This window comes from Brassica rapa, chromosome A06 (assembly GCF_000309985.2).
Source record: "Brassica rapa cultivar Chiifu-401-42 chromosome A06, CAAS_Brap_v3.01, whole genome shotgun sequence".
Classification (NCBI taxonomy): Eukaryota; Viridiplantae; Streptophyta; class Magnoliopsida; order Brassicales; family Brassicaceae; genus Brassica; species Brassica rapa.
The window spans coordinates 2,632,808-2,660,427 of record NC_024800.2 but is presented as its reverse complement, the minus strand read 5'-3'; the positions used below and the strand labels follow the sequence as shown (position 1 = coordinate 2,660,427).

The following is a 27,620-nucleotide window of genomic DNA, read 5'->3' as shown; positions in this document are numbered from 1 at the left end:
GCAGTTTTAATTATTATTGATCTGAAAATTGCATTAAAATTCTGAAACGACTTTTTTTTTTATAACAAGATAAAAAATGTTAAAATGATACTTAATATAAAACAAAAGAAATATTAGATTCAATTCATTCAACCAAGGATTACAATGAGCCGGCAAAGGTTTGTTTGTAACCTTTCCGGAGCCATAAGCCACTTAAGCGTGTGTCTAAGTGGGTGTTTTTTTTTGTTAAGTATGGGTGTTTGAGAATGACAAAATATCAGAGGTAGTTAGTGTAATAGTTGGAAACTGTATGAAGTGTAGTTAGTTCTCTTTGAGGGAATAAAATCATGGGTTTAGAAAATTTGTTGAAAGAATCAGAGATTCAGAAAGTGTGTTGTGTTGTATTATTCATTTTAACTAAAATCATATAGGCCAAATATTCATTTTAGTTTCCTGAACTCGTCACTTACGAAAGATTGTTCCCTTCACCTTGCAGGAAGGTCATTACAGAAACAACCAAATTTTTTTTTTTTTTTTGCTAAAAAGAAACCAACCATCTTTGGGAATAGAATGTACAACAACACAGGTTAGTTTCAATATTTTGTAAATTTTCCTCTCTCTCTTGAGGACAATTTCTTAACATAACCAAAAACCTTTTAACTTCTGCCAAATAGAATGTACAACACACAGGTTGATTGCAACCATTTGTAAGAATGATCAATGTCCGTTTCTTTATAAATGTTAGCCAAGTTTTTTTTAGACAACAGAAGAGGATATTATGATAAGTATACACAACATGCTTCAAAGTAGCAAAACAAACAGATGGATATTTTTTTTTATAAAAAGAGAGTACTAATTAAAGAGAGCTTCACTATAATAAGTAACTCTCCTAAGCCAAATCTACATTCTCTTACTAGTTGTGAAACCGATGGAGCACTTAATTCATTTGATCTTCACATGGCAGCTCGTAACGACACAATGGACAAACATGACTGGTCTCAAGCCACTTCACGATACACTCCTCGTCAAACTCATGTCCACAAGCTAAAGGCACAACTCTTCCTCCATTCTTAAACTCCTCCAAACAAATTGTGCACTCTTCCAAGCTAATCTTCTTCTTTTTCTTCTTCTTGTTCATGTTTTCCTTTTCGATCTTCTTCTTGTATACTTTCCTTATTAGGGTTTTGACCACGACCTTGCTAGCGGGTATAAACCGGGTGTTATTACTTGTCTCGTCGAACGAGACTTGAATGGCTTCTTCAATCTGAGACCGAGAATCAGGAAAAAGATCCATCTGAACCGATAAAGCACATTCAAGAGAATAGCCACTGTTACTTGTGAAACAAGCTACACCGTCAATGTAGGCAACTAGTTTCCTCATCGCATCACCAATAACGTCGTCATCGTCGATATTGGCTTCCACCAGGAGGAAACACTTCAATTCCCGTACGATCTGACAGTCGGAGTCTTCGTCCTCATCACAACCGAATACGTCTTGTATGGAGTGCGACCTAGTCGTGAATGGCGTGTCAAACTCATCATCGTCGCCAAAGATCGTGGCAGTGACTGTGATCGTGCCAGCTTCTTCCGGTTGAGGATTGTTATCGATTTCGTGGTCGAAATTGATTCTCATGGCTACTTTACTCGAGAAACACTATCATTCGAAGATAACAGACCTAAAATAGTTAATGTTTTGTTTTAGGGTTGTGTTGAATTTATAAGAATGGTGATCACCTCAACACTTTTTTTACCGACACCGAATCAACCGACACCTAACAATATCCTTTAGCAAAAAATAATTTTCTTTTTCTGTTTGGTTTCCTCTTAAATATATAGAATTTGTTAACCAACGTAAAGAGATGTAAGTTACAAATAAGGGGAATTTGGCGTTTTTGAATAATGTTCTCTTGGTTTTTTTTTTTTTTTTAATTTTTACATTGCAACTATTTTTCGTTGCGAATAATCATATTCATTTTGGAAACATGAAACCCGTCTAGACTCATATCTATATTATTAAAAGAGAAGTACTCATTAAAAAATATCCCTAAGTTTTCTAACTTATTTACACTTCCATGCCACTGAGAATTAAATTAAACTACTTATTTTAATGCTTATTTTTTCAGTTAATTTAGTGAGTTTTTTTTAATCAAATTTAAACTTAATGTCACTAAATGAACCTACATATTTTAATGCTTGTCTTTTTCAGTTAAATTAATGTGTTTTTCTTAATCAAATTTAAACTTAATGTCATTAAATGAACCTACAAATACATCATATTTAACGTAGCTTATTACGGACGAGTACAGCCCAATAATGAACTTGAATTTTATTTTTACGAAAATGTGAATCACTTGACGCATGTAATATTTAAAATATATTAACTACAATATAACAAATGCATATAACCTTCATATACTTTAGTTTGAAATGATCATGCTCAAGTTTTATATAGCCAACTTACATCATGCATCGATCGATGTTATTCAAACCACATACAGTTTTCGTTTTCCTTATAGGATGTATCAACCAACCAATCATCCTATTGATTTTCTAAGCTTTATAAAAAAACAAATCAATAAATACAAACTCAAAATCCAATATCTTCTATTAATCAAAACATAATATCTTCAATGTCGTATCTTTAATGTACCTATTAAATATATAATTTGTAACCATAATTACACTAATTATAAGAATATATTTGCTTGCAGAAGAGAAAACAATAAATTTAAAATTTGTAAGAATATAAAGTTATAGAGATTCCAACCAATTGTCTATACTTGCGTATGATTTTCGCATAATAAGCTTCAACTTGAACATTGAAAAAGATAGAAACATTTTTTTAATCTTTTACCGACACATAACTTAAACAAAATGAAGAGTTAAACGTAATTTTTTTTGTTACACTTCCCGGAAAAAAACAGTTACAACATGGACTTTCATAATATGCTTTTTTAACATATTAATGTTATGGACATTTAATAATTATCTTGACGAAAAACAGAGACTATAAATAATTTATTATTAATAAAATTATGAAATTATTTACAATTTGAGGACTAATTCATCGTCCTTTTTTATATGTTAAATTTTTCATAGAAGTTTAAAAATCATTGTATTTTCTTTAAACATGTATAACTAATTTATAATCTTTTATGCCATACTAAGTCATAATATAATATTTCTTTATATTTTATATTAATAACCATTGTTTTTATATATCGTCTACGATTCTCTAATTACGTCTGTTTGTTCTATTTTTTATATGATATTGAATATTCGTCATAAATAGATGGTTTAAGATGCCAAAAAATTATTTATTTGGTGAATATAATGCATCAAATATTACAAATACATCATTTAGTTAAATAAATAACCAAAAACCGATAATTTATACCCGTGCGCCTGCGCGGGTCAGGGTCTAGTTTAATTTCAAATTTATGTTTTATTATTATTTATTTTAGATTATATATTTGAAAATATTTATTTATTCAAGAGAAAATAAAAATATGGGAAAGAAAAGTTTTCAGATAGAGTAAACAAATTACTCATTTAAATTTATAAAAATTAATAAAATAACTAAATTTATTCAATTTTGTTTTTGGAATCTTCCTAATCATAAAATTGTGTACTTTTCCATAGTTTCTCAAACAAAATTATTCAAAATAGTTGAAATTACTATTTTGAACCATTGATAATGTCAAATGTAAATATTAATATTTAGAAAACATTTATATAAATATATGTTTCATTAAAACCATAAATCAATAAATATGTATATGATTTGAATAAATTTTATATAGACATGAACAAAACTTGGGTGTTTTTCAAAACCAACCCATATTTTCAAGTCAAATCCAAAACCAACCCCTTTTTTTTTGTTCATACTATTCATCAATAAAATTTCCATACTATCCTTATGTTTTTGAATTATTCACAAAATTGCCATTTTTATTTGTTTTTTTATTAATTTCGAAATTAACAAAAAACCAAATACACCCTAACCATTTCTTCTTATTTACAAAAATGCCATCATCATCAATTTTTCCAACCACCATGAACCACCATTTTTGAGCTCTAAAGCTCTAGAATTCAATTTTCAACCACTTTTTTTCTCATTCTAACCCAAAAAACTTCATTTCCTCTCATTTCCTCTACATTTCCATCTAAAAAACTCTCATAACTATCATTTTCATAATCACAAACTTCATATTTTCGAGTTTCTTCATTAGTGAATCGTTAAAGATGCTTCTTTTTGCTCATATTTGGAGTTTGGACGGTTGAAAAGGTTGGAAACGAGCTTTACACATGAAAAAGGTAACTATTTACATGGTTTTCGTTCTTTTTTCAGATCTGTGTCGCGACGGTAGACTGTTTTGTATGTCTACGCCTCCGTGGAGACTTACGATGCAGTCTATTTGTCAACGCACGGGTTAGTTTTGCAATTGACCAGACAAATTTTTTTTCTAACGCAGACTTCCCCAGTAGTCTCCGTCTTTACCTTTGACAACAAAAATAAAACTTTCGGTAGACTTACTAAGACGTCTACCTAAAAGAGGTTAGTTTTTCATTTGACCAAACTTTTGACTTTTCAAAATAGACTTCAACGGAACTCTACAGAATGTAGACTGCCACCGAAGTCTATAAAAGGTCAGTTTTGCATTTGACCAAAACTTTGACTTCGTGGAATAGGTTAGTTTTGTGTTTGACCAAAAAGTTTAAAAAGCAATCAAAAATTTATTAAATTGTAGACTTCATATGCAGTCTTCTTATCTTAAAAAAAAAATGTAGACTGCGTATAAAGTCTACTTTTTTATTTTGGTCAAATGCAAAACCAACCCGTCGGATTTGAGAGTAGACTTCACAAGAAGTCTACACACCCGTAGACGTTCATTTCAATCTACTGATTTGAAGTCAAACTTGGTCAATTGCAAAACTAACCTCTTTCAAAAAAATTCAAACATGTAGACTGCATATGAAGTCTAGTTCTGAAAGTCAAATCTTGGATGAATTCTGGTCAATTACAAAAAGTAACCTTTTTAAATTGTAGACCGAAAAGAAAGTCTACATGTACAAAATCACAACTTTTATTCAACTATAGAAAGCAACCCGTAAAATGGTCAATTGCAAAAACCAACCCAAAGAGTAGACCTATTTGACAGTCTACGTCTGTAAACTGAAAAGAACGTCTACATCTTCAGAGACTGAATATTAAGTTTGCATAGAAAAATTTATAAAAATGTGAATTTGTGTATTATTCATTAAATTTTTTCTAGATTTTTTGTTTGACAGTGTGTGTTAGTTAATCCTAATGGGTTTGAGTGATTTTGAAAAGAATTTTTTTTTATAATTATGAAGGTATAATTCATTTGATTTGACAATGTTGTTAGCTAATAATTGTAGACGTATTTGTAAGTCTTCGTTTATAGTTTTGCTAGTAAGGCTGAGCTTGTTTCAAAGCTGAAGTCGGTGACTGTGGAATATAAATTTACATTCTCAGCATATAAGACAACGAAAACTCTGTATGTGGCTAAGTGTCGTGTTCAAGGATGTGGTTGAAAACTTAGAGCGAGTGTGAAGCATGGGCCAAAGACATTTTAGATGACAAAATATTCGAAAAGGATGAAGAATCGGAAAGGTTGAAGAATGTTCATTATGCATGATGGCAGTACACATGGTAAACTTCTTGAAATGACACAAGAAAATTATGATCTGGACAACAAAATTGAGAAGATGGTGCTAACCTATTTCTTACCAAACATCATTTAAAACAAATGACTCCGAATAGGAAAATACTCCTCTTATGCATGTCACGAATAATCGACAAGTACGGAACTTGATCGAATTATCTAAGACACACTTTGTACGCCTTTGTGTATCAAGCCTGCGCCAAATACACTAAAAATTTTTGGATTGACTATATGTTAGATAATAAGTGTAGACGTTTTTGTAAATCTACAAATGTTGACTGCAGTTGAAGTCTACGTCGTAAATTCTATTAAAAGTGTATTTGTGTATTATTCATCATATTTTTTCATGATTTAGTTATTTTACAGTGTATGTTAGTAAAATTTTAATGGTCTTGGATGAATTTCACAATTTAATGTGTTATAATTATACACTTGATACTTATTGCAAATTGTTTTGATTAGTGTTATTTTTGAAAATTTTTGGGAAAATTTTGTATAGATTTTCTTCTTCTCACATGTGTGTTAGTTATTATTTTAGCTTATGGTGGTTTTACTTGTTTGGTTGGTTAGATCTTGTGAAAAAATTGATATCTAACAAAAAATTAATAATATCATACAAGTGAAAACAACTAAAAATGAATACAATGTTTATAGATTATGCATTAAAAATTATTTAAAAATTAATATTTTATTATGAAAGTTATTACAGAGCAATATATTAAAAAGTATTCTTGAGTATGTTTGATTTTTCATAATCTTGATGCTTCAAATAAAGTCTTGGAAAAAGTACCTGCAAAATAAAATAGAGTTATGAGAAAAACATAAGATAAAAAATAAAATCATATTTTAGTAGACTTTTTATTAAGTCTACGTAAAGTTATTGTTTAGTAGACTTTAGTATAAGTCTACACTAATGGAAAATTTTCATATCTAAAAGTGTGTATTTAGAAAATTTGAAAATACTTTGTTCTGGAAAATATTTCAAAAATGGTTTTTTGTCATCCTTGTAACAAAGCAAAAAGATAATGTATGAATCTATAAATTTAGTTCATTATTAACACAAAATATCTTATAATGAATATAAGGAAATCTTACATTTTTGGGAAGATGATTTGAAAACATTGGAAGAGAATACCTGCAAAATAAAATAAAATTATGAAAAATAAGATAAAAACTAAAATCATATTTGAGTAAACTTCTAATGAAATATGCTTAAAAGTCAAGGATAGTAGACTTCATTTGAAGTCTACCAGCCGTAAGTTTTAAGTAGATTTCAAATGAAGTCTACTCTATAAAAAAAAATAGATCTGGAAAATAAATACATTAAAAATATGAAATAAGTTTAAATCTAAAAAACTTTTAAAAATATGATTTAATAGACAAAATAGTTATAAATTAAAGACATATTAATATGAATTTTAATATGTAACTTTATTTGAATATAAATACTAGAACACATATTTTAAATCTATAGATGTAAACCTTACATTTCTAGGAGGAGAAGAAAACAACTATGGAAGAAAATACCTGCAAAATAAGATAAAATTATTAAAAAACATAGAAAAAAAAATTAAAGTCATATTTTTGTAGACTTCCAATGAAGTCTGCTTAAACTTTGTGGTTTAGTAAACTTCATATGAAGTCTGCAAGCTTTAATAAACTTTTTTAGAAGTCTAAACTGTCTAATAATTTTCAGATCTGAAAAAATTTATATATTTTGAAATGTGAAAATAATTTTAAATCTGAAAATACTTTACATAATAGAATTTATAAGGTAAACTAGTAGCAAATTAATGTAGAGAGCTTGATCTATAAATTTATTTGAATATAAACATGTAAATACATATTTTAAATCTATTAATCTAAAACTTACATTTTTAGAGGAGATGATGAAATCCATGAGTGATAATACCTACCAAAAAAAGATAATATTGTGAGAAATAAACATAAAAATACACATTTAAAATCTATAGATCTAAAACTTACATTTTTTAAAGGAGAAGATGAAAACCATGAATCATAATATCTAAAATGACAAGATAATATTGTGAGAAAGACTTGAGAAAATTTTAGAGAGAAAGAAGATAATGAGAGAGATTTAGAAACAATTGAGAGAATTTTAGAGAGAAGAGAGAAAGTTTTAGAGAGAAGGGAGAGAATTTTAAAAACTTGTGCAGCCACTTTAGAGAGAGATTGTATAAATTTTGTTTATATAGGGAGACAAAAATGTAACTAGGTTAAAATTTACGATACTGTAGACTTCGTTTGAAGTCTACTAAAATTAAAATTTTGGAGTAGATCTTACCTTAACATAGTAGACCTTTTTGGAAGTCTACTATAATAATTTAATTATTGTTGTTTATTCTTTATTATTTTAATAATTTTAATATATGATTTATTAAATTTATTTTTTTATTTTTTAATAGTTATAGTATATGATTTCACTTTTTTATTCGTAAGGAACTTAACTTAGTTTAAATATAATGATTTTTTGTAAAACAAATTGAAAAATATAGACTGAAAAAGACGTCTTCAGATAAATAGACTTTATTGTAGGTCTACGAAACCCTAAACCACAAATCTCAAACCCTAAATGTTTTGCTTGATAATCAAAAAGTCTCATTTATATAAAATATAAACTACTAAACATTAATATGCAGATTTAAGTTAATAAAACAAAAAAAAAACAAAATCTAAAATCTAACCCTTTGAAATCAACTACTAAAAGACATAACATGTTAGAACCTTTTGTTTGTAAACTATGAACATAGTCTAACACATGATAACCAAATTAGTATATATTCTTCAAAATTGTTCGATTATATGAAATTTTAATTTATTTACTTCATATTATCCATTATATTGATGATTAGTTAAAAATATCACAATAATTATTTTTATACATTTTTAAAATTAAATTATTAGATCAAATTAGAGTGTAGACTACAAAACAAGTATATAAAGTAGACTTCGTAGGAAGTCTATATATATGTAGACTTCTTTTATTACGTGTAGACTTCCAAAGGATAGAAACGTAAAATACATTTCTGTTTTTTGTTTGGTCATAAGGGTTAAATAGTACTTTCACTACTCCTTTAGGTTGGTTTTGCATTTGACTGAAAGTGGGGTATACTTTTACATTTGACTTGAATATTTGGGTTGGTTTTAGCAAATGTCCCACAAAACTTTGTATTGTGAGATTTTTTTTTTTCAAAATAAAATTCATCTCCATTCTTTTTTTACTCTTTTTGATGTTATTTTATTAAATTACATCCACTGTCAATACTCTCGATAATTTTAGGCATTTTCTGTATATAGGGTTGCTGGATAGTTTGTAAGAACAATCAATATAATAAAACAATTATTGTACAAAAGAACATACTCTAAAGTAGCAAAACAAATGGATCGAATTGTTTTTTTTTTAATTACTAAACAGAGCTTCATCACAACAAGTAACTCTCATAAGCCAAATCTACCCTCTCGTACTAATTGTTTAATCCATCGAGCACTTAATTAGTTCATTTGATCTTCACATGGAAACTCCAAACGACACAATGGACAAACATGACTTGTCTCAAGCCACTTGACGATACACTCCTCGTCAAACTCGTGTCCACAAGGCAAAGGCACAACTGTTCCTCCATTCTTAAACTCTTCCAAACAAATCGTGCACTCTTCCAAGGCGCTATTCTTCTTCTTGTAAATTTTCCTGATTAGGGATTTGACCGCGAGCTTGCTAGCGGGTCTAAACCGGGTGTTATTAGTGATCTCATCGAACAAGACTTGAGCGGCTTCTTCAATCTGTGACTGGGAGTCATCATCATCATGGAGATAATAAGGAGAGAGATCCAACTCAACCGATAAATCACATCCAGGAGAGTACCCACTACTACTGAAACAAGTTACAATAAGAACGTAGCCAAGTAGTTTCATCATCGTATCTCTAATAGTGTCCGCGTCGATATCTGCTTCCAGAAGGAAACACATCAATTCTCGTATGATTTGACACACGTAGTTTTCGTTCTGACCATCTAAACCGAAGAAGTCTTGTATGGGAAGCGAGCTTGTCGTGAATGACGTGTCAAAGTCATCATCGTCGCCAAGGATTGTGGCAGTGACTGTGATCGTGCCAGCATCTTCCGGTTGAGAATCACCAAAGACTTCGTGGTAGAAACTGGCTCTCATGACTAGTTTACTCAAAGAAAACTATAGAACAGGAATTTGACCTATTTTTTCTACGTGTTACGTAAAAGAAATAAGATGAATGGATGATGTTCGTTTAATTAGGGTTGAGTTTGTATTTATAGTAGATGGATTAAGAGTGGGATCACATCAATTTCCATTTTTACTGATACCAAAGTCTAACATTTTCCTTTTTACTGATTTATTTCCTTTTTTTTTGTTATATAGAATTTCCTTTTTCAGGCTTAAAAATTATGTCTCCGATTGGTGACACATGTAGTATTTGAGTTGATTTACAATTAAAAAATATGATTTGATGTAACTTGCAGTAAACTATGGGGTAAAAGTTGTGAATTCTCGTTTGATATAAAAAATGAGTTACTATTTTAGTAATATAATTAACTGGTAACAATTTTGATGTATAAATTGAATAATGTTATTTAAAAATAATATAAATAATATTAAATAAAAAGCTAATAAGATATATTAAATTAACTAAAGATATTCACATATATATATATATTATCTCCCATACATATAAAAATAATTTATGTACATAAATTTTTAGTTATCAGACAAAATTAGCAATTAAAATATATAAACAATTTTGATTAACTAATTATTGAGAAAATATATTTTTTGGGAAATCTTTAGCTATATTAAATGATTAAATATATTATACTAACTACTAAAAAAAATGTACTGAACTATATGATTATGGTTTGTAAATTGTTGAATCTGTTAAAAAAATGCAAGTTGGCATTTATTAGAAAACTCAGAATTTTCTTTAAATCAAAGCTTAATACATGAGATTCTTGTGAAAAAAGTCGGAAACTGTATGAAAGTGTTGTAGTCTTTTTCGGAGGGAATAAAAACAACATGGTGTGTCTCTACATCAGATTCATCAAAACACAAAATGTCATTACAACGACAAGTAGTTAGCACGTGAAAGTTGGAAATAGTATGAAGTGTAGTTCAAGGTGATCTCATTAAAAAAAAAAAAAAAACAAATCTGCGGAGGAGACGTTAAACAGAGTACTCACAGAGATAGATCATCATACTATTCACAAACCCTAAACCCTAAATTCTCCAGAGAAGAATGTGGAAGAAAGGAGAGTTAGTGTGGGTGAGATTAAACCCGTCAGATCCATGGATTCCGGGTCGGATCCTTGATCCATCCGAACCGTTAGGAATCCTCGTTTCCTTCTTCGACCTGATGGAACCACGCTACGTTCCAAAGCCTTGTCTCCGAAGCTTCGATCGCGATTTCGAAACTCTGGTTGCAGATTCGTTGAGGTTCCGCCGCTTCGTGAACAGAGCTCTGCAAACGCACTTCTGGAACATCTCCTTTGGGCTTTGGTGTTCTTGCCAGCCCCCGATCGATTCGCCGTACTTGGACAGAGAAACCTCACTCCCTTGTTCTCCTCCTCTTAGCTCCGATTCGGCTCTGAGTTTTGTTAGAGAGATGGCCGTTTCGCGACGAGTGCCTCTTCGGAGATTAGCTGAGACCAACGGTTCCACCGCTCAGATCCTTAGCTTTAGGCGTTACTCTGTTGGTTTGAATCGCTCAGAATCTGTCTATGAAGAAGTTATAGAAAGTAAGTTTGAAAAGTTGTGATTTTTCTTGGTTTTCTAGTGTTCTTGTTCTTACTCGGTTGAGGATTGAGCGGTGCGGGACAAGCTGTTCTAACAATTATAAAAACGTATAGATATATGGTATATGTAGAGATTTTTGTTACTGTTAACGGTGCGGTTCGTAACATTTGAAGCCTAAATCTATATGCTCTGATCACTGTACATTGCTTTTGGGTTGTTTGTATTCTCAAATAGTTCTGTCATTGTGTTGTACAGGTGCAAAGCTAATGGATGGCGTAGAAGAACCAGATTGGTATCTCGATCCCTCCAACAACATGGACTGCATCGACGACATGGTTTCTATGTTTCCTGAGACAGAAGATGCTGACGTAGACAACGGTAGTGATCCGTTGCCCAAGGATATCCATTGCTGTTCTGTTGATAAACTAGTTCAGAGTTGGAATACGAGGAGCACTGTGATCCTATCTGATTCTAGTGTTATGAAAGCTTGTGGAACCATGGCTAGGATATCTAATGAAGAGGAGGCAGCACACTCGCTTAAGAGTAGAGAACGCTGTCAAGAGAGTATTTGCTTACTGAATTCAGAATCTCGTGTTGAAGATATAATAGAGGAAGACACCACCACTCCTGCTGCCCAAAGAGAAGCACCTCCTGAAGTCATGATTGAAACGCATGATGACATCACTGGCTCAGATGATAGAACTATGACATCCGCAAAACAGTTGTCACCCTTGCTTGATCGGAGTAACAGCAAGGCTTTTCTGGCAAAGCCTGTTTCTTTTGTTGTTTTGGAAGCCTGCAAGAATCTAGCTTGTTCAGTGGAAGAAACATCTGCTAACCCAAGAAGCAAGCTTGATGGATCTGTGATGAGTGCCAATACCTTGGATGAGGACCAATCAGATAGGAATCATTCCAATGGAACACGTGACAACCCTGAGGATGCATTAGAGTCCCATCTGAACGCAGGGCAGGTTTCTCTACATATTACCGGCCGTTCAAACAAAGAGTTCGGTTCTGATGATGTAGGCATTGCACCTGTGGAGCAGTTACATGACTTGGAAGTTGCAACAACTGTCGAAAACCAGATCAGCGCAGCTGATAATATCAGATCCACTGGGGCCAAAAGGAAAGCGAGTCGAGACAAAGCATCAGGTAACTTCAAGAGAAGGAAGAAAGGATCCCACCAACAATCCATTTCTGCTGATAAACCGCAGAACCTACAGGTGTTGAAAGATAAGCGTTTCGCTGATCCAAAATGCTTGCGAATGAAGTTCTTGAGTACACATGTGAATCTCCCATCCAAATCAGAGCTGCTGAAGAGATTCAGCGTGTTTGGGAAAATAGATGCTTCGAGAACTGATGTAAACCCAGGGGGAAGGTCTGCGAAAGTAGTGTTCCTGCAGAGCATAGACGCAGTGACAGCTTACCAATTTGCAAGAAGCAAAAAGTTTAAGCTTGGACGCTCTAAGGTAGTGTATCGGCTCGATGCCTCTGAGGGAGACATTGAAGTAAACAAAGCTCCTTTGTCTCAGAAGCCTCAACAGTCTGTTCCATCACCAAGATCATGTCTTAAGAAACATGGTTCGGTAGATAAAGAAGAGGGAAGAAGTCATCTCAAGGTGACATTCGAAACGACCAACACATGAAGACCATCATTTAACTAGTTGTGTGCATAACTTGTCCTCTTGTAATAGTAGCAAAGGCCTATACCTTAGGTAGAACTTGCAAGTCTTTTTTCTTTTTTTGCGCTGAAGGTTGTATTTTCATGTAGTTTACACATGAATATATAAAATAGCTTTGAATGATTTCATGTGACTAGGTTTGCATTATCAATCTGCTTCAAATTATTTTTATCTGTTTAGAAAGTTGGGAACTTAATGAAGAAGAAAGATTAAGTGAGCAAGCTGCCAATCTGGTATGATCAAAACTCAAAAAGCAAAAGTTTACAACAAGGCTAAAGGTAAAAGTTATAGTAAGGCAGGTCGCTTCCATGAATGATCATCTTCATGGTTGTTGGATTCACTAGGTCGTTTGCACTCGCATTTCTTGCAAACAGTGTTTCTCCTATAGTTCAAGAAGTCGCATCTGCCAGAAGAAGAAAACACATTAAGACAAGAGAAGAAGGGCGGTTGGCTAAGGATGATTATATATACAAAATGCCATGGGTCTAAATTAGAGATAGGAGAAAGAGAGACGCACGAAGGACATTCCCATTCTCCAGGCTCAAGTTGCCTTGGGGGACGTTGTTCCCTACACTGTTTACACTTTTTGTTGCTAGAAAAGTTCATGAATCCACACCTAAACACACAAAAGTGGTACGATCAGTAAACAGGAGGGGCAACTAATCAAACTACAAACACAAAAAGATAGACGCAAAGGAGACAATTTAGAGACGAGGTAAAGATGAACCAACCCAGAGCAGTTCCAGTCTCCCTTTTTCATTTCAATATTCTCCATTGAACTTCTCTTTGGCCCCTTTGCTTTGCACTTCAGACAGCTCTGGTTTCTTGAGAAGTTTGAGAAATTGCACCTGTGGAATCAGCAAAGGTTATACTCAGTGAGGGTATGGCATAAAAGGCTTCTATTCAACAGGCAATTATCAGATATAGACTTACTCAGGACATAGCCAGTCTCCTTCCTTGACAACAGCAGCAACAGATCGTCTGTCAGCCACTTCATTGCACTCTCTGCATCTTTCATTTCTCGCAAAGTTCAAAAAGTCACACCTGTAGAGAAACACACAAAGAAGCTATGTCAAAAAATCTACAACAAAAAACACTAATTTCCTCAAAGCAATGTTATAAACTCTTCATCCAAATAAGCGAACAACATTATTGGCTAGATCTTCAAGATTCAGTAAGTTAAGAGCTTTGTAAACTAAAAAAAAACAGTCAAGTCGAGTTACTCTAAAGACATGGCAAAAGAGCTAATCATTCTTAGAAACCACTTACTTGGGACACGCCCAATCTGCACTGTACTGAGACCGAACACGTTGAGAAGGCTCATCACTCCTCGATTTAAAAACCCTCTCCTTAGGAGGCAACGCTACCTTGGCCGCAGGTTTGGGCAAAACAGGGTTCACAGGCTTCTCACTGAGCTCAAGCAACTCCAAAAGAAGTCTCCTTGCAGACTCATGCACAAGCTCTTTCCCTGGTGGAACCTCCCCTCGAGAGACAACAACCGAATCAAGCGCATTGAACAGTAACAAACGCATGACATCAACGGTTCGAGCATCAGCTTCTGTGTCCTTAAGTATCACATAAGCTCTATCACAAGAGCTACGAAGCTCACAAGAACCACAAACCTAAAACCAAAAAAGATTAAACATTTAATCCAATGTTTTAACAAATCCTTAAACTAATGAAACCAATGTTCAAAAAATGGCTAGTGCAAGTCCGAGCTTTATAGAGTACTAGCGAATGGGGCTAGTCCAGGCCTAGGCGTAAACGAATTATCAATTTATTATATATACATTTTACATTTATAAAAAACATTTTAATTTTTAAGTTTAGTTATAGAATTTATTGTCAAAATTAGATATATCAAACAAAAAAAAACTTAGACCAATTTGTAGATTTGTACTAACATTATTACTTAATTTAACAACTTTAGACTAATTTAGATCGATTTAAATCAATTTAAACCGATTTACAAAGTACCTAGTTGACACCTAAACCGATTTTTAGAACCATGAATGAAACAATGTGTACTTACATCTCCTTCATCTAATTTAGACTAATTTAGATCGATTTAAACCAGTTTTAACCGATTTACAAAGTACCTAGTTGACACCTTAAACCGATTTTTAGAACCATGAATGAAACAATGTGTACTTACATCTCCTTCGTCTAATTTAGATTAATTTAGATCGATTTAAACCAATTTTAACCGACTTACAAAGCACCTAGTTGACACCTAAGCAGATTTTTAGAACCATGAATGAGACAATGTGTGCTTAACTTACATCTCCTTCGTCTAATTTAACATGAGCTCGAATCCTCTTTGATGAGTTAACTGTTTTGCGAAAGAGATTAGGGCATCCACGCTCCACGAGAGCTTGTACATCACTCGACGACAAGGATCTGAATCAAAAGGGCACTAACGTTATCACTAATACGAACGTTTAAGATGAGAAAGGTGAGAGCTTTTGTGTACCTAAGGACGTCGTAACGGTCGCGAGCGAAGCTGAGACAAGCGTCCTTCACTACGTTCATTTCTTGGTAAACAGTGTCGTCTTCGATGTTTTTGGTGAAGTAGCCTTTGGTCTTCAGGCGGTCGACGAAGTTTATCCACTCTGGCCATGGATGGGGAGATGGAGAAGAGGGAGAATCCGGTTCCACGGTGGGTGATGCGGCGGCGGTGGCGGTGGCGTTTGAGAAGCAGCGGAAGCGGAGGGAAACAGAGGGGAAGCGGTTGAGAGAGAGTGGAAAGGAGGAGGGGTTTTGAGGTCGGAAGATTGAGTTTCCGACGAGGAAGATTCTGGAAGAAGACATGTTTCTTTGTCTCTGGTAAGATCTCACCAGAGCGAGTGAGGTTTTAGGAAAGGGTTTTGGTCGGCGAATGAGTGGATAAAGAGATGGCTTTCGAGTGTTAACTATTTGCAATTTGGACCTCTTATTTATATAAAAGTACCATTTGTTATCCCTTTAATTACAAATTGAGTTTTACACCTGAAGTTCCTCACATGGCTGTATTCTCTCTCATCATGTATATTTTATTTATAGTCCTTGTGTAAATTTCATAGCATACTTACTACTTAGAGAGTACTCAATATTGAATTTTACTTTTAAATGATGCTTTGTAATGGCTTTAGATAATTTTAGGTGAACTAAAGAAGTTGATATGATTTCCGCTAGAAAAGGCTAAATCCTACATAAAATTAAAATATTAATTTGATACTTTCAACTAAAAACTTCAACAAACATTTTTAATATAACAAAACTAAAAAAAAACACCATTTTAAATATTTTAATAAGTAGATTTTATAAAAAAAAAATATACTTTTAAACCATAACCTCATTTATTGAATTTTAAATGTTTTCTTAAAAAAAAAATAGCAACGATTTATTATTTTGATATATATCACTCCATCTCAGAATCAATACACTCTTTGTTGTGTTTGTAAATTAGGGGGTTGCAAAGCCTATATTAAAAAGTTATTTGAAGTTGGTATAAATATTTATGTTTTGGTTATTTATTTAACTAGACCGTGAAAGTAAGATATTGCACATAACAAAGAAACCTCGAAGTTATCTCGAGGCAAACACACGCAGAGCAGCACACAAAACACAAAACTCTTTTCTCATTCATTCCCCACATTTTCCATCAGAAAGATCTCTCTCTCTCTCTCTCTCTCTCTCTCTCTCTCTCTCTCTTATCCAATGCAGCCGAAGCGTCGTCATGTACTGGCATCTCGAGCTTCGAACCTCTGGGTGCTACTTGGTCTCGGCATTGCTGGAGCTCTTCTAATTACAAAGAAGCTGAAGAAGAGAGTTCGTGAAGACTTCGGTGCCTTCATCGAGAAGCTTCTTCTGCTTCCTCCCCCTCAGCCTTCTCCTCCCAAAGCTCCTCATCCCCTCACTGCTCTCTCCTTCGCCGTCTCCGACCTGTAAGTCACCTGATAACTCTTTAAGTATGATGGGCACTTTCAAAATTGTATTAGCAGAATGAAAACTGTTCCAAGCACTTGAAAAGACTTGCAAAGTTTGAGTCTTTGAGATTAATATCACAATGTATAGATTAAAGTTTTGTATTTTGGAAAAAAGTTTGTATCTTTCCTAAGTTTCTCTGTTTTTAATTTCTCTGGCAGATTTGATGTGAAAGGATATGTGTCTGGATTTGGTCATCCAGAGTGGATTAGGACACATGAAGCTGCTGCTTCAACGTCTCCTGTGGTTTCAGTTCTTGTTGAAGGTGGAGCTACATGTGTTGGGAAGACTGTAGTTGGTGAATTTGCCTTTAGGTTTGTCTTGTCTGAGTTCTTACAAGTGTTTTGGTCTGATTCTGGGTTTTAATCACCTTTTTTTTTTATTCTTTCAGTATCAGTGGAGAAACTAAGCATTATGATACACCCACTAATCCTGCTGCTCCTGCTCGTATCCCCGGTGGCTCTTGTAGTGGAGCTGCTGTTGCAGTTGCTGCCAACCTTGTAGATTTTGCTTTAGGTAAGTGTAAAATACACTCTTATCTGCTTTCTAGTTTCTGGTTCCATGGTTGGTTTTGATTCTAACTTGAGAAATGTTCAGGTATTGACACGGTTGGTGGGGTAAGAGTGCCTGCTGGATATTGTGGCGTTTTAGGATTCAGATCATCTCAAGGGATTGTATCAAACGCTGGAATCATACCAGTGTCTTCTAGTCTTGATGCTGTTGGTATGAATACATAGAAACTTGATATGAACTTAGACTAGAGTCTTTTATCATTGTCTGATGAATGGATATTTGTGTGTCTCTTCAGGATGGTTTGCTCGGGATCCAAACACCTTGCGTCGTGTTGGCCATGTAATCTTGCAACTTCCATTTGCAGCTCAAAGGAATCCGAGACAAATTATATTGGCTGATGACTATCTTCACTTGTCCAAAGTTCCTGTGGACCGGATAAGTCAAGTGGTGATCAAATCAGCTGAGAAGCTTTTCGGGAGTAAGCGCTCTACTCTCTTCTTGACACGATCCTCTCTATCTCTTAGGTCTCACCTGGTTGTAACAGCAGTATCCTTTCTTATTGTCTTCAAGGACAAGCACTTAAGCATGAGAATTTGGAGAAGTATTTTGAGGCTAAGGTTCCTAGCTTGAAAGAGTTCTGTAGGGGAAAAGCCAATGGTGATGATGCAAAGCTCACTACATCAATGCTGCTTGCGAATGTAATGCAGCTTCTTCAGAGGTGTGTAAGACCATTTTTATTTCAGATTTTAAAAATTGGAACACTAAATCATGTTTATGGTTTTGTGTGTAGGCATGAGTTTCTTCAAAACCATGGGGATTGGATCAACACAGTGAATCCATCCATTGATCCTGCGGTTTACTCACAGTTATGTAAGACACCAGAGCTGACCGATGAAGAGATTGAGAACCTGAACGCAGTTAGGAACCAGATGCGGGTAGCTATTGGCTCACTTCTCAAGGTGTGTGTTTTTAGCTGTTTCATGTTGAGCCCTCTTAGCTTAGCTTTCACCGTTTCTTAACTTTGTACCATTATGTATCAAGGATGATGGCATTTTGGTGATTCCAACAATGCCATCTGTTCCTCCAAAACTTGGTAGCAAAGAGACTATGTCTGAAGACTATAAGAACCGCTCTTCAAGTCTACTTTGCGTTGCTAGCATATCAGGCTGTTGTCAGGTTCAAATCTCAATCCTTTTCATATGCTAGAAGCAAAGTGACCATATCTGAGACTTACATGTATTCATTTGATGATTCAGGTGACCGTGCCGCTTGGGAAGCATGATAAGTGCCCTGTCTCAGTATCTTTGATTGCAAGGCATGGTGGCGATCGCTTTTTGCTAGATACGGTGCAGAAAATGTATGCCTCTTTGCAAGAGAACTCCAGCCTAATCATTAATCCTAAATCATCATCCATAAATACTATAAGCCAAGAAGAGTCAGCTGAGATTGCAAAAGAGAAGGTTTCAATCTATTGCTCAATAGCTTATCTTTTGGTTTAAGGATAGGAAGTGTTTCTCAGGCTCTTTTGTATGTTCGTGTGATTTAAGGGAAACCAAGCATTCAAGGAGAAACAATGGCAGAAAGCAATTGGGATGTACTCAGAAGCTATAAAGTTAAATGACAAGAATGGTACCTATTACAGTAACAGAGCTGCTGCATACCTTGAACTTGGAAGGTAATATATATCTTTTTATCAGCTGAAAACTTCTTTAAGTGATATAATCTTTTGTCACATGGGGGCTTGACAAGATCCTTATATGTACAGCTATCGTCAAGCTGAAGCTGATTGTACAAAAGCTCTTACCCTAGATAAGAAGGTAAACTTTCCTTGTTGTTTCATCAGAGTAACGAAGAAGTCACTTGCCTTGAATCTTGATCATTGTATTTTGTAACCTTGTCAGAACATCAAGGCCTATCTACGAAGAGGAACTGCAAGAGAAATGCTGGGCAATTTCAAGGAAGCTATAGATGGTAAGCTTTGCAGAGTCTTTTCTGATTCTGCAGAAAAAGCAAAAGAATGGAATCATCACTAACGTTCAATGATGGATTTTGGTTAAACTGTGTAGATTTCAGTTATTCGCTAGTGCTGGAGCCAAATAACAAGAGAGCGGCTCTGTCAGCAGATAGACTCAGGAAGGTCTTCCTCCAGTGACCAGTTACTAAATCATATGATGTTGCAGTCTTGCAGATTGTTGTCACCATTCTTTTGCGTTTATTATAATCTGTCAAGAGATTTTTTTTGTTCAATGATATTTACACCAGTAAGGCAGTGATTTGATTTCGAGAAATATTAAAAGGTTAAACTTAACTCGATGTATATCCAATTTTGTTGAAACTTTTTTCTTTTTGATATTTACATCTGTTAATAGTTTCAGTATTTCAGCACAACTTTTACTTGAAATTCACTGCTATCTGCAACGTAGAACAACAGTTCATGCATCAACAAAACAAAAAAACAAAACACTGTCCATTTTTAGTCAAAATCGAAGAGTTCTTCAAGTTGCTCGTCGGTCCACTGTGGCACCAAGCTGGAAGACGCCATGGGCTGAGATTTGTTGACCTTAGATCCTGATGTAACTTCATCAGAGTTCCCCTTTACGCTCTCTAGCTCACCACTTTGAGGTTCAGGACTTCTACTGATCCTTTTCGCCAGTCTAATGTCATCGGCTGTATCAGTCCCGGTTGTCCTGCTTGCTGCAATTCCTGTTTGGCTGCTTGAATCATGCTTTCCCAAGTGGGTCAGGTCCATTCTGGCTTGAAACTGGTTCTTGGCCACCCCTTTTAGCCAGGAGTTGCTTTCCTCTGTTGGATTCGTTTCTTCCATTTCTACGTCAGTGGTTGCTTCACTGCTTTCTCTGACACTTCTTCTGAGACTGTTCATGATTCCTTGAGTAGTTCCTTGCTCCACAGGAAACACTTTGGGCCGCATTCGCAAATCTTCCTCGTTTTCTGTTAGATTATTATAATAATAGACCAAGTCAAGGTTTGAGTTTTTTTATCAGACTGTGAAAGAAAATTCCATCTCCTACCATTCACTGGAACAGGATTCTTGGCACTTGTTTCGAAATGGCTCTCCTTAGGTAAAACAGGTGTATCCTTTGTGATAACCTGTAAATGAAACTCTCGTTTCTTAATTAAAATCTTCATTGATTCTAATGTGTATAGTAGTATGGAACTTGATATCATAAAAAAACCTACCTTGGAGATGTTCTTCAGTGTTATGTTAAGATAGCGTGAGGACCGTGAAGGTGCACAGACTGCAACCTGCAAAAACACTATAAGCTCAGTCCATCTCCATTGGCTTACCGAGAGTAACTGAGAAACTAAGTAGCCGACTTCAAAACCATGTGAATCGTTTTATCCCCTCGAAGAAAAACAACAAACCTTGTTAAGTATCACCACTGCACCAACTCGTATATCTCTTCCAAACTCACTCTCAGATATCACTTTCCTGTGCACGCTGGCATCGATTGTTCCAGTAGGATCCTACAAGCAATACAAAGAAATTTGAGATACATGGTGCTGTGACAAAAACAAAAACTGGAAACTGTTAATGTTATTACGAGTTTCAGGTATGATTTTATTTTACCTTAAGAGTCACCATGATATCACCTAGACCATTTGGAGTGCAGGTTTTGACAATTGCCACCACCTATAAATGACCAACCACAAACCAAGTTAAGTCACTACCAGAATTTTCATTTTATTAGTAGCAGAGATAAGCATTCACGTGACGCATTATGAAGATGTCATCAGCTTGTGTCTTAACCACAAAATTCAGATAACTTAAAATAGTAACATTGGGAGAATACATTATTCCAGAATACTCCGCCTTGCTCTCGACAAGCACAGAGACAAAGCCAACCACACAGCACTAGACTAATATAAGATGCGTAATTCAAATATACTTTAACCAGAAACTAAGTGTATGGTGACTGCTAAGTTTTGAGTTGGTTGCTGCTCATACCTGGTCGACCTTACCCCAACTGCAACATACGCTCTTAATCTCGCTCAACGGTGTCCCAATAGCTTTCCCACCATTGCTCAGCAAACCTGCCAAGAAAATTATAAAACGAGAATTTAAGAACAAGAAACTAACAAGCAAGTGACAAAAGCCCTGTTCGTTTGGTTACCGCAGGTTTCGGCGTCAGCGGCAGCGTCAGCGTCGGCGGCAGCGTCAATGACAACAATTGTTGTTCGTTTCGCAGACGCTGCCGCTGACGCGACCACAGGTTTTATCGGCGTCAGCCGCTAGACGCGGCGTTCGGACGCGGCGTCAGACGCAGCTTCGTGCATCAACGAAACGAACAAGAGTTGACGCAGAATGTTGGTGCTGCCGCTGCCGCCTGTACCTGCGGCAACCAAACGAACAGCCCTAAATTCAAGAGAAAGGGATCAACCTTCACGCCGTATGTAATCAACAGCAGAGACCCAAGGGTCCTCAGAGAAATCCTTGTCATCCCAATCAGGCTCTTCGGCAGCCTTACAAATGAACTCTTGAGTTGGAATCGGTTCTCCCTGCTCATCAAACGATCTCGGATCCTTGTTCATCTTTCTCCGGATTGCCACTTGAACAGTCCCAGCAGGTCCTGGAATCAAAGAACGAGAATAACTGTCTTCAAGAAAACGATCTCTCAGCGAGGAGGAGCAGCGGCCAAGAGTCTGATGGTTTGGATTAAGCCGTGGGGCCGTTGGTTGCAGAGGAGGCCTTGATGGAGATTTGCGTTTGCAAGGGCGGAGGAAAGAAGGGAGCTCAGAGTCGCCAAGGTCAAGAGCTTCCCATTGCTCTACTTCTTCTTCTTGAGAATTCATATGAATGGTGAGAGAGAGGCGTCTCAGTGCGAGAAAACGGGTTTTGATTTTTTTTCTGTGTGTGATTCGAACTTTCGTTCGTGAGGGTATTTGTGTCATTATAAATTGGGCCTAATAAATGGGCCGCCTCAGTTTTCTTTTTAAAACGAATCTTTTTCAAAAGATAAAAAGATCCACGACTACAAATTAGAGCTTGATTGGTTTTCCCGGTACCACCCGCAAACGCAGCTTTTGCGATTAGTAGCGGTTGACAGCGTTTCGAAACAATCATACAAACCGCTACAAATCGCTTCAAACCGCTCCAAACCTCTTAAAATCAAAAGCTGGTTCCAGCTAGCGTTTGCGGTTGCGGGCGGTTGCGGGAGGATAATTTTTTTTTTTTTTAAAAAAAAACCATATAAATACAAAAATAAAATTTTTAAAATGGAATTATAAAAATACTAAAATATATCTATTATATTTTAATTAATATTATAAAATTTTAAAATAAAAATATTTTCTATAATTTAAAAATTTTAAAACTATAACTTTGAAAATATAATTTACATATTTATTATAATATTATGATTTTCGATATTTTTATAATTATATAAAATGTAAATATTGTTGATTTATTATTTAACCGCTGCTGTATTTGGTAGTTAACCAGTCATAAGTATCCCGCAAACGCACCAATTTCTAACCGCAGAACCAGTCGTACAAATCTCTTAAAACCGCTAGAAACCGCAACCACCCGCATCCGCAAACGCCCGCAGCCGCAACCGTAACCGCTGCGTTTGAACCAGTCAGACCCTTAATCTACTTCTTAATGCAAAATGCAAGGTAGACTCGCATCGAATATAATTTCTTTGTGTCTCCATAAGTTTAACTTTCTCGAAGTTGTCCATCTAAACCTATCTACACCCGTTGAACTGTCTTGTGGATGTCCATGACCCATCGAACATACAGATGTTACCCAAGCTTAAAACTTGGGTTTCTCAATACTGTGATATTGTAGAATTGGTAGCACCATCTCGTTTACATTTAAACCAGACTTGACATTAACTCTCTGCATAGCGAACTAACTTAGATGGATTTCTGTCTATCCATTTAAAGAGTTTGTCATTTTAAATTTTCCAAATATATCAGATTATCCAGAGATTAAGATCCTGGATAATTCCGACTCAACAATGTTGTTATTTTTCTAGAAGAGATCATCCATATTAGCGTAAATACTCCGTACCGAAAAGATATTTGGAGTTGCTGAGTTATTACTACTAAAGGTAATTACTAATGGTTAAATTCACTATAGTTATGAATTTTTTTTAACTATAGTTTTGATTTATTATGGCCTAATTAGAGATTAATATTCACTATCTAATATAACAAAGCCCAAGGCCCAATGCTCAAGCCCATACTTTTCTCTCACTCTCTCTATGAAAACGCTCCACGGTAACCTTGTGAGGCAGAGAATGAAGCTAAGCGGAGAAATCGGAGGGAAATATTCATCGTCTGAGTTCAAAACTGATCGATGCATCAGAGAGGAAAATCAAACAACCGTAGATCAAGGAGCTTCTCTAGATCAAGACTCGCTGTTGAAGGCCATTGAATCTCACCCCACATTTCATTTCTCCGACGACCTAACAACCTAAACTAACTAATCGATGGCGACACCTTACAGTAATTTCAAAAAAAAACAAACTCTCCTTTTTTTTATATGTAAATCGTCATTTTCATGAGTCACTGACATGGAATCTTTTTGCTTTTGTTGTTGTTGTTGTTGTTGTTGTTTTGTCTTTTTCCTTTTCGAAATTAATAAAACGGATCATAACACTTTCGAAATTATATTTTTTTTCTTGGCCCCTCTTCAGGAAATTAATCACGTTTGTAAATTGTTATTTTTTAAAAGTTAAATAAAAAGCATTACTTACACTAAGTAGGTGTCTCTTCGTTATCACGAAAGTTGGAGGGAATCTTTATTTGTGTGTATATAATTGGAACAGAGGCAGAGAGAGACATCCAAAAGAGTTATTGGATGGAGCACTCAAGTGATTTGACTGTTGAGGCTATGATGCTTGACTCCAAAGCTTCTGATCTTGACAAAGAAGAACGTCCTGAGGTTTGTTCATCTATTTCTTATTGGATTGTGAACTCTAATGAATTGTGGGATTGTGATTGGTTTCTCTTTGAGTATTTAATGAATTGAGCATAGGAACATGTGACTTACAGTTCTTGATCACCTTTTTTTTTAAGGTTGTTGGCTTTTTCAACTGATATATGATTTTTCTGTTTTATTTTCAGACAGTGTAGTAGTTTTTTTAGACCTCAGGAACATGTAACTTACTGTTCTTTATCATCTTTTTAAAACGTTGTCGCCTTTTTTTTTGTTTTATTGTCAAACAAGTTAGTTCGTTTATTGGAGTATTTATAAACAGAAGCTTGAGTGATGTGTTTCTTTGCTATTTAGGTACTCTCTTTAATCCCACCATATGAAGGGAAAAAGGTGCTGGAACTTGGAGCTGGCATCGGTCGTTTCACTGGTGAACTGGCTCAAAAGGCTGGTGAAGTCATCGCCCTGGACTTCATCGAAAGCGCCATTAAGAAGGTTTGTTTTCTTACTACTTTGATTTGGTAGCTCTTGCTATGTTTTAAAGTAACGTTTCTTTGGTGATGCTGTTGTAGAATGAAAGTGTGAATGGGCATTACAAGAACGTCAAGTTTATGTGCGCTGATGTGACATCTCCAGACCTGAAAATCGAAGATGGATCCGTCGACTTGATTTTCTCAAATTGGTTGCTCATGTATCTCTCTGATAAAGAGGTGATATGATATCCCTTTCTCATTACCTGTTTCTTTTTTTTTTAACTGTTAGAAGAGAAGAAAGTCTAAATGATTTAGATGGGATTCAGGTGGAACTTCTGGCAGAAAGAATGCTAGGATGGGTAAAGCCAGGAGGATACATTTTCTTCAGAGAATCTTGCTTCCATCAATCTGGAGACAGCAAGCGTAAATCTAACCCCACCCACTACCGTGAACCAAGATTCTATACAAAGGTTCGGTCTCTTTTTTTTTACTTGGCTTTAACTTTAGGAAAGTAAACGTTTAGGTTCTTTGTTTTGTGCTATGGCATGTGAGTTATTTATAGAAGTTTTAGTGGGCTTCTATAAAAGACTGAACCAATTGGATTAATACCATCTTGTATATGATTGAGATCTAAACGTTTATGTTATGCACAGCTGTGAGAACAGTGACATGGAGGCTGTCTAAAATATTATGCTGTATATTTAAGTTTGATAAGGCTTTAAGAGTGTGTGTGTGTGTGTGTGTGTGTGTGTGTGTGTGTATATATATATAATCAGTTCATAGACTTGATGTCACTTGGTTCCATTCTCTCAAATCTAATGTGTTGAGCTTATTATTTTAGAATGTGCCAAAAATCTTGAAAACGTATGGGTGCAATGCAGGTTTTCCAGGAGTGCCAGGCACGTGATGCTTCTGGAAAATCATTTGAGCTCACTATGGTTGGTTGCAAATGCATTGGAGCGTATGTGAAGAACAAGAAGAATCAAAATCAGGTAACAAAGTAGTTTCTCTGTCAGTTGGTCTACTTTTCTTATTCATCCCCCAATAGGTAAAACATTATCATCCATGTGATGGCAGATATGCTGGATTTGGCAAAAAGTGAGCGTGGAGAATGACAAGGACTTCCAGCGTTTCTTGGACAATGTTCAGTACAAGTCCAACGGGATCTTGCGCTACGAGCGTGTCTTTGGGCAAGGTTATGTCAGCACTGGTGGTTTTGGTAAAACTCCATTTCTAACTCTTTATTTTCATTATGTTAGTACTTGCCTGGTTCTTGTCTCTAAGTGGTTGTTGTACTTAAACAGAGACAACTAAAGAGTTTGTGGCGAAGATGGAGCTGAAACCAGGACAGAAAGTCCTAGATGTTGGTTGTGGTATCGGTGGAGGTGACTTCTACATGGCTGAGACTTTCGATGTTCATGTTGTTGGTATTGATCTATCAGTCAACATGATCTCTTTCGCGCTGGAGCGTGCTATTGGACTCAACTGCTCAGTCGAGTTTGAAGTCGCTGATTGCACCACGAAGACATATCCTGATAACTCTTTCGACGTCATTTACAGCCGTGACACTATTCTGCACATCCAAGTAAGCAACCCACTCTTGAAGATGCATTATCCCTTTTGGTAGTAATCATCTTTTTTTTATTTTCAGGACAAGCCGGCTCTGTTTAAGTCATTCTTCAAGTGGCTTAAACCAGGTGGAAGAGTTCTCATCACTGACTATTGCAAGAGTGCTGAAACTCCATCTCCTACATTCGCAGAGTACATCAAACAAAGAGGATATGATCTCCATGATGTTCAAGCTTATGGACAGGTTTGTTTTCATATAAAACTTTCATCATTTTTTTAAAATGTTTTTCGAGAGTATTATAAATCATGAAACCTTCTTTCCTGTAGATGCTGAAAGACGCAGGCTTTGAGGATGTGATCGCAGAGGACCGTACTGATCAGGTGACTCTCAAACTATACATGCATAAATTGTACATTCCTTTGTATAATGCCTTCTGATTATAACGTAAACCATTTTATATTTTCTCAGTTTGTACAAGTCCTGAGGCGTGAGTTAGAGAAAGTGGAGAAAGAAAAGGAAGAATTCATCAGCGACTTCTCAGAAGTAAAAACATTTCTCATTGAATAGAAACATTTAATAGCAAGAACAAATATTTGATGATGTCACTTTCTCATCGTCACAAAATTTTGATAAAAAAATGTATTTTTGTATTGCAGGAAGATTACAATGACATTGTAGGAGGATGGAAAGCAAAGCTTGAAAGGTCTGACGAGCAGAAATGGGGATTGTTCATCGCCAACAAGAAGTAGAAAAGTCCCCAAAAAGATAAAAAACTTATTTTCCCTTCAATAAAAAAAGTGTTCCTTAGCTTGGAGGACAAACACTTGCTTGTTTTTACTATCATGGAACCGTAAATTGTAACAAAAAAAACTCATGTGTTGTTTATGTTTCTTAATCTACTTGCTTTGAATCTTCCATACAAGGACGCATGCAAGGACGTGTGTAAAGTTTCTACTCCAAATGATCAAGTAAAGATTAATTTCTGCATTTGTTAACTAAAAGTGAAAAAAATAGTTTCATTTGTAATCTCTAAAAGTAAGACTGTTGCACATGAAGACATAAGAAAGT

The 27,620-nt window shown here is 35.2% G+C and overlaps 7 protein-coding genes across 7 annotated transcripts; 3 read left to right on the top strand and 4 right to left on the bottom strand.

Moving 5' to 3' along the window:
- Positions 1-520: 520 nt before the first annotated feature.
- LOC103871465 (E3 ubiquitin ligase BIG BROTHER-related-like) lies at positions 521-3,792 on the bottom strand. The gene has a single exon (XM_033272135.1). It carries the CDS (start codon positions 1,610-1,612, stop codon positions 917-919), a length of 696 nt encoding a protein of 231 aa, XP_033128026.1. The 5' UTR covers positions 1,613-3,792; the 3' UTR covers positions 521-916.
- A 5,062-nt stretch (positions 3,793-8,854) lies between these two features.
- On the bottom strand, positions 8,855-10,425 carry LOC103871692 (probable E3 ubiquitin-protein ligase XERICO). The gene has a single exon (XM_009149971.3). It carries the CDS (start codon positions 9,852-9,854, stop codon positions 9,183-9,185), a length of 672 nt encoding a protein of 223 aa, XP_009148219.1. The 5' UTR covers positions 9,855-10,425; the 3' UTR covers positions 8,855-9,182.
- A 279-nt stretch (positions 10,426-10,704) lies between these two features.
- LOC103871462 lies at positions 10,705-13,252 on the top strand. The gene is made up of 2 exons (XM_009149712.3): positions 10,705-11,449; positions 11,703-13,252. The coding sequence occupies exons 1-2, from the start codon at positions 10,951-10,953 to the stop codon at positions 13,091-13,093; spliced, it is 1,890 nt and encodes a 629-aa protein (XP_009147960.2). The 5' UTR covers positions 10,705-10,950; the 3' UTR covers positions 13,094-13,252.
- Positions 13,233-16,006, bottom strand: LOC103871464 (zinc finger protein VAR3, chloroplastic). Its single transcript, XM_009149713.3, has 7 exons — positions 15,603-16,006; positions 15,412-15,529; positions 14,399-14,751; positions 14,063-14,173; positions 13,861-13,977; positions 13,647-13,745; positions 13,233-13,532 (listed from the first exon to the last, which is right to left on the bottom strand). The coding sequence occupies exons 1-7, from the start codon at positions 15,938-15,940 to the stop codon at positions 13,415-13,417; spliced, it is 1,254 nt and encodes a 417-aa protein (XP_009147961.1). The 5' UTR covers positions 15,941-16,006; the 3' UTR covers positions 13,233-13,414.
- Positions 16,007-16,599: 593 nt separating this feature from the next.
- Positions 16,600-19,960, top strand: LOC103871460 (outer envelope protein 64, chloroplastic). Its single transcript, XM_018652632.2, has 13 exons — positions 16,600-17,055; positions 17,257-17,409; positions 17,487-17,611; positions 17,693-17,818; positions 17,904-18,086; positions 18,179-18,326; positions 18,399-18,567; positions 18,650-18,784; positions 18,865-19,068; positions 19,156-19,283; positions 19,374-19,425; positions 19,510-19,579; positions 19,675-19,960. The coding sequence occupies exons 1-13, from the start codon at positions 16,829-16,831 to the stop codon at positions 19,758-19,760; spliced, it is 1,806 nt and encodes a 601-aa protein (XP_018508148.1). The 5' UTR covers positions 16,600-16,828; the 3' UTR covers positions 19,761-19,960.
- On the bottom strand, positions 19,924-22,567 carry LOC103871461. Its single transcript, XM_009149711.3, is given in 7 exon segments — positions 19,924-20,599; positions 20,602-20,716; positions 20,807-20,872; positions 20,993-21,094; positions 21,198-21,260; positions 21,576-21,661; positions 22,009-22,567. Coding segments are annotated over 7 exon segments (1,461 nt in total). The 5' UTR covers positions 22,520-22,567; the 3' UTR covers positions 19,924-20,081.
- Positions 22,568-23,840: 1,273 nt separating this feature from the next.
- Positions 23,841-27,539, top strand: LOC103871458 (phosphomethylethanolamine N-methyltransferase). Its single transcript, XM_009149708.3, has 12 exons — positions 23,841-24,079; positions 24,403-24,518; positions 24,867-25,004; positions 25,082-25,219; positions 25,309-25,452; positions 25,864-25,974; positions 26,060-26,201; positions 26,287-26,567; positions 26,634-26,795; positions 26,879-26,932; positions 27,021-27,095; positions 27,209-27,539. The coding sequence occupies exons 1-12, from the start codon at positions 24,064-24,066 to the stop codon at positions 27,299-27,301; spliced, it is 1,470 nt and encodes a 489-aa protein (XP_009147956.1). The 5' UTR covers positions 23,841-24,063; the 3' UTR covers positions 27,302-27,539.
- Positions 27,540-27,620: the final 81 nt, after the last annotated feature.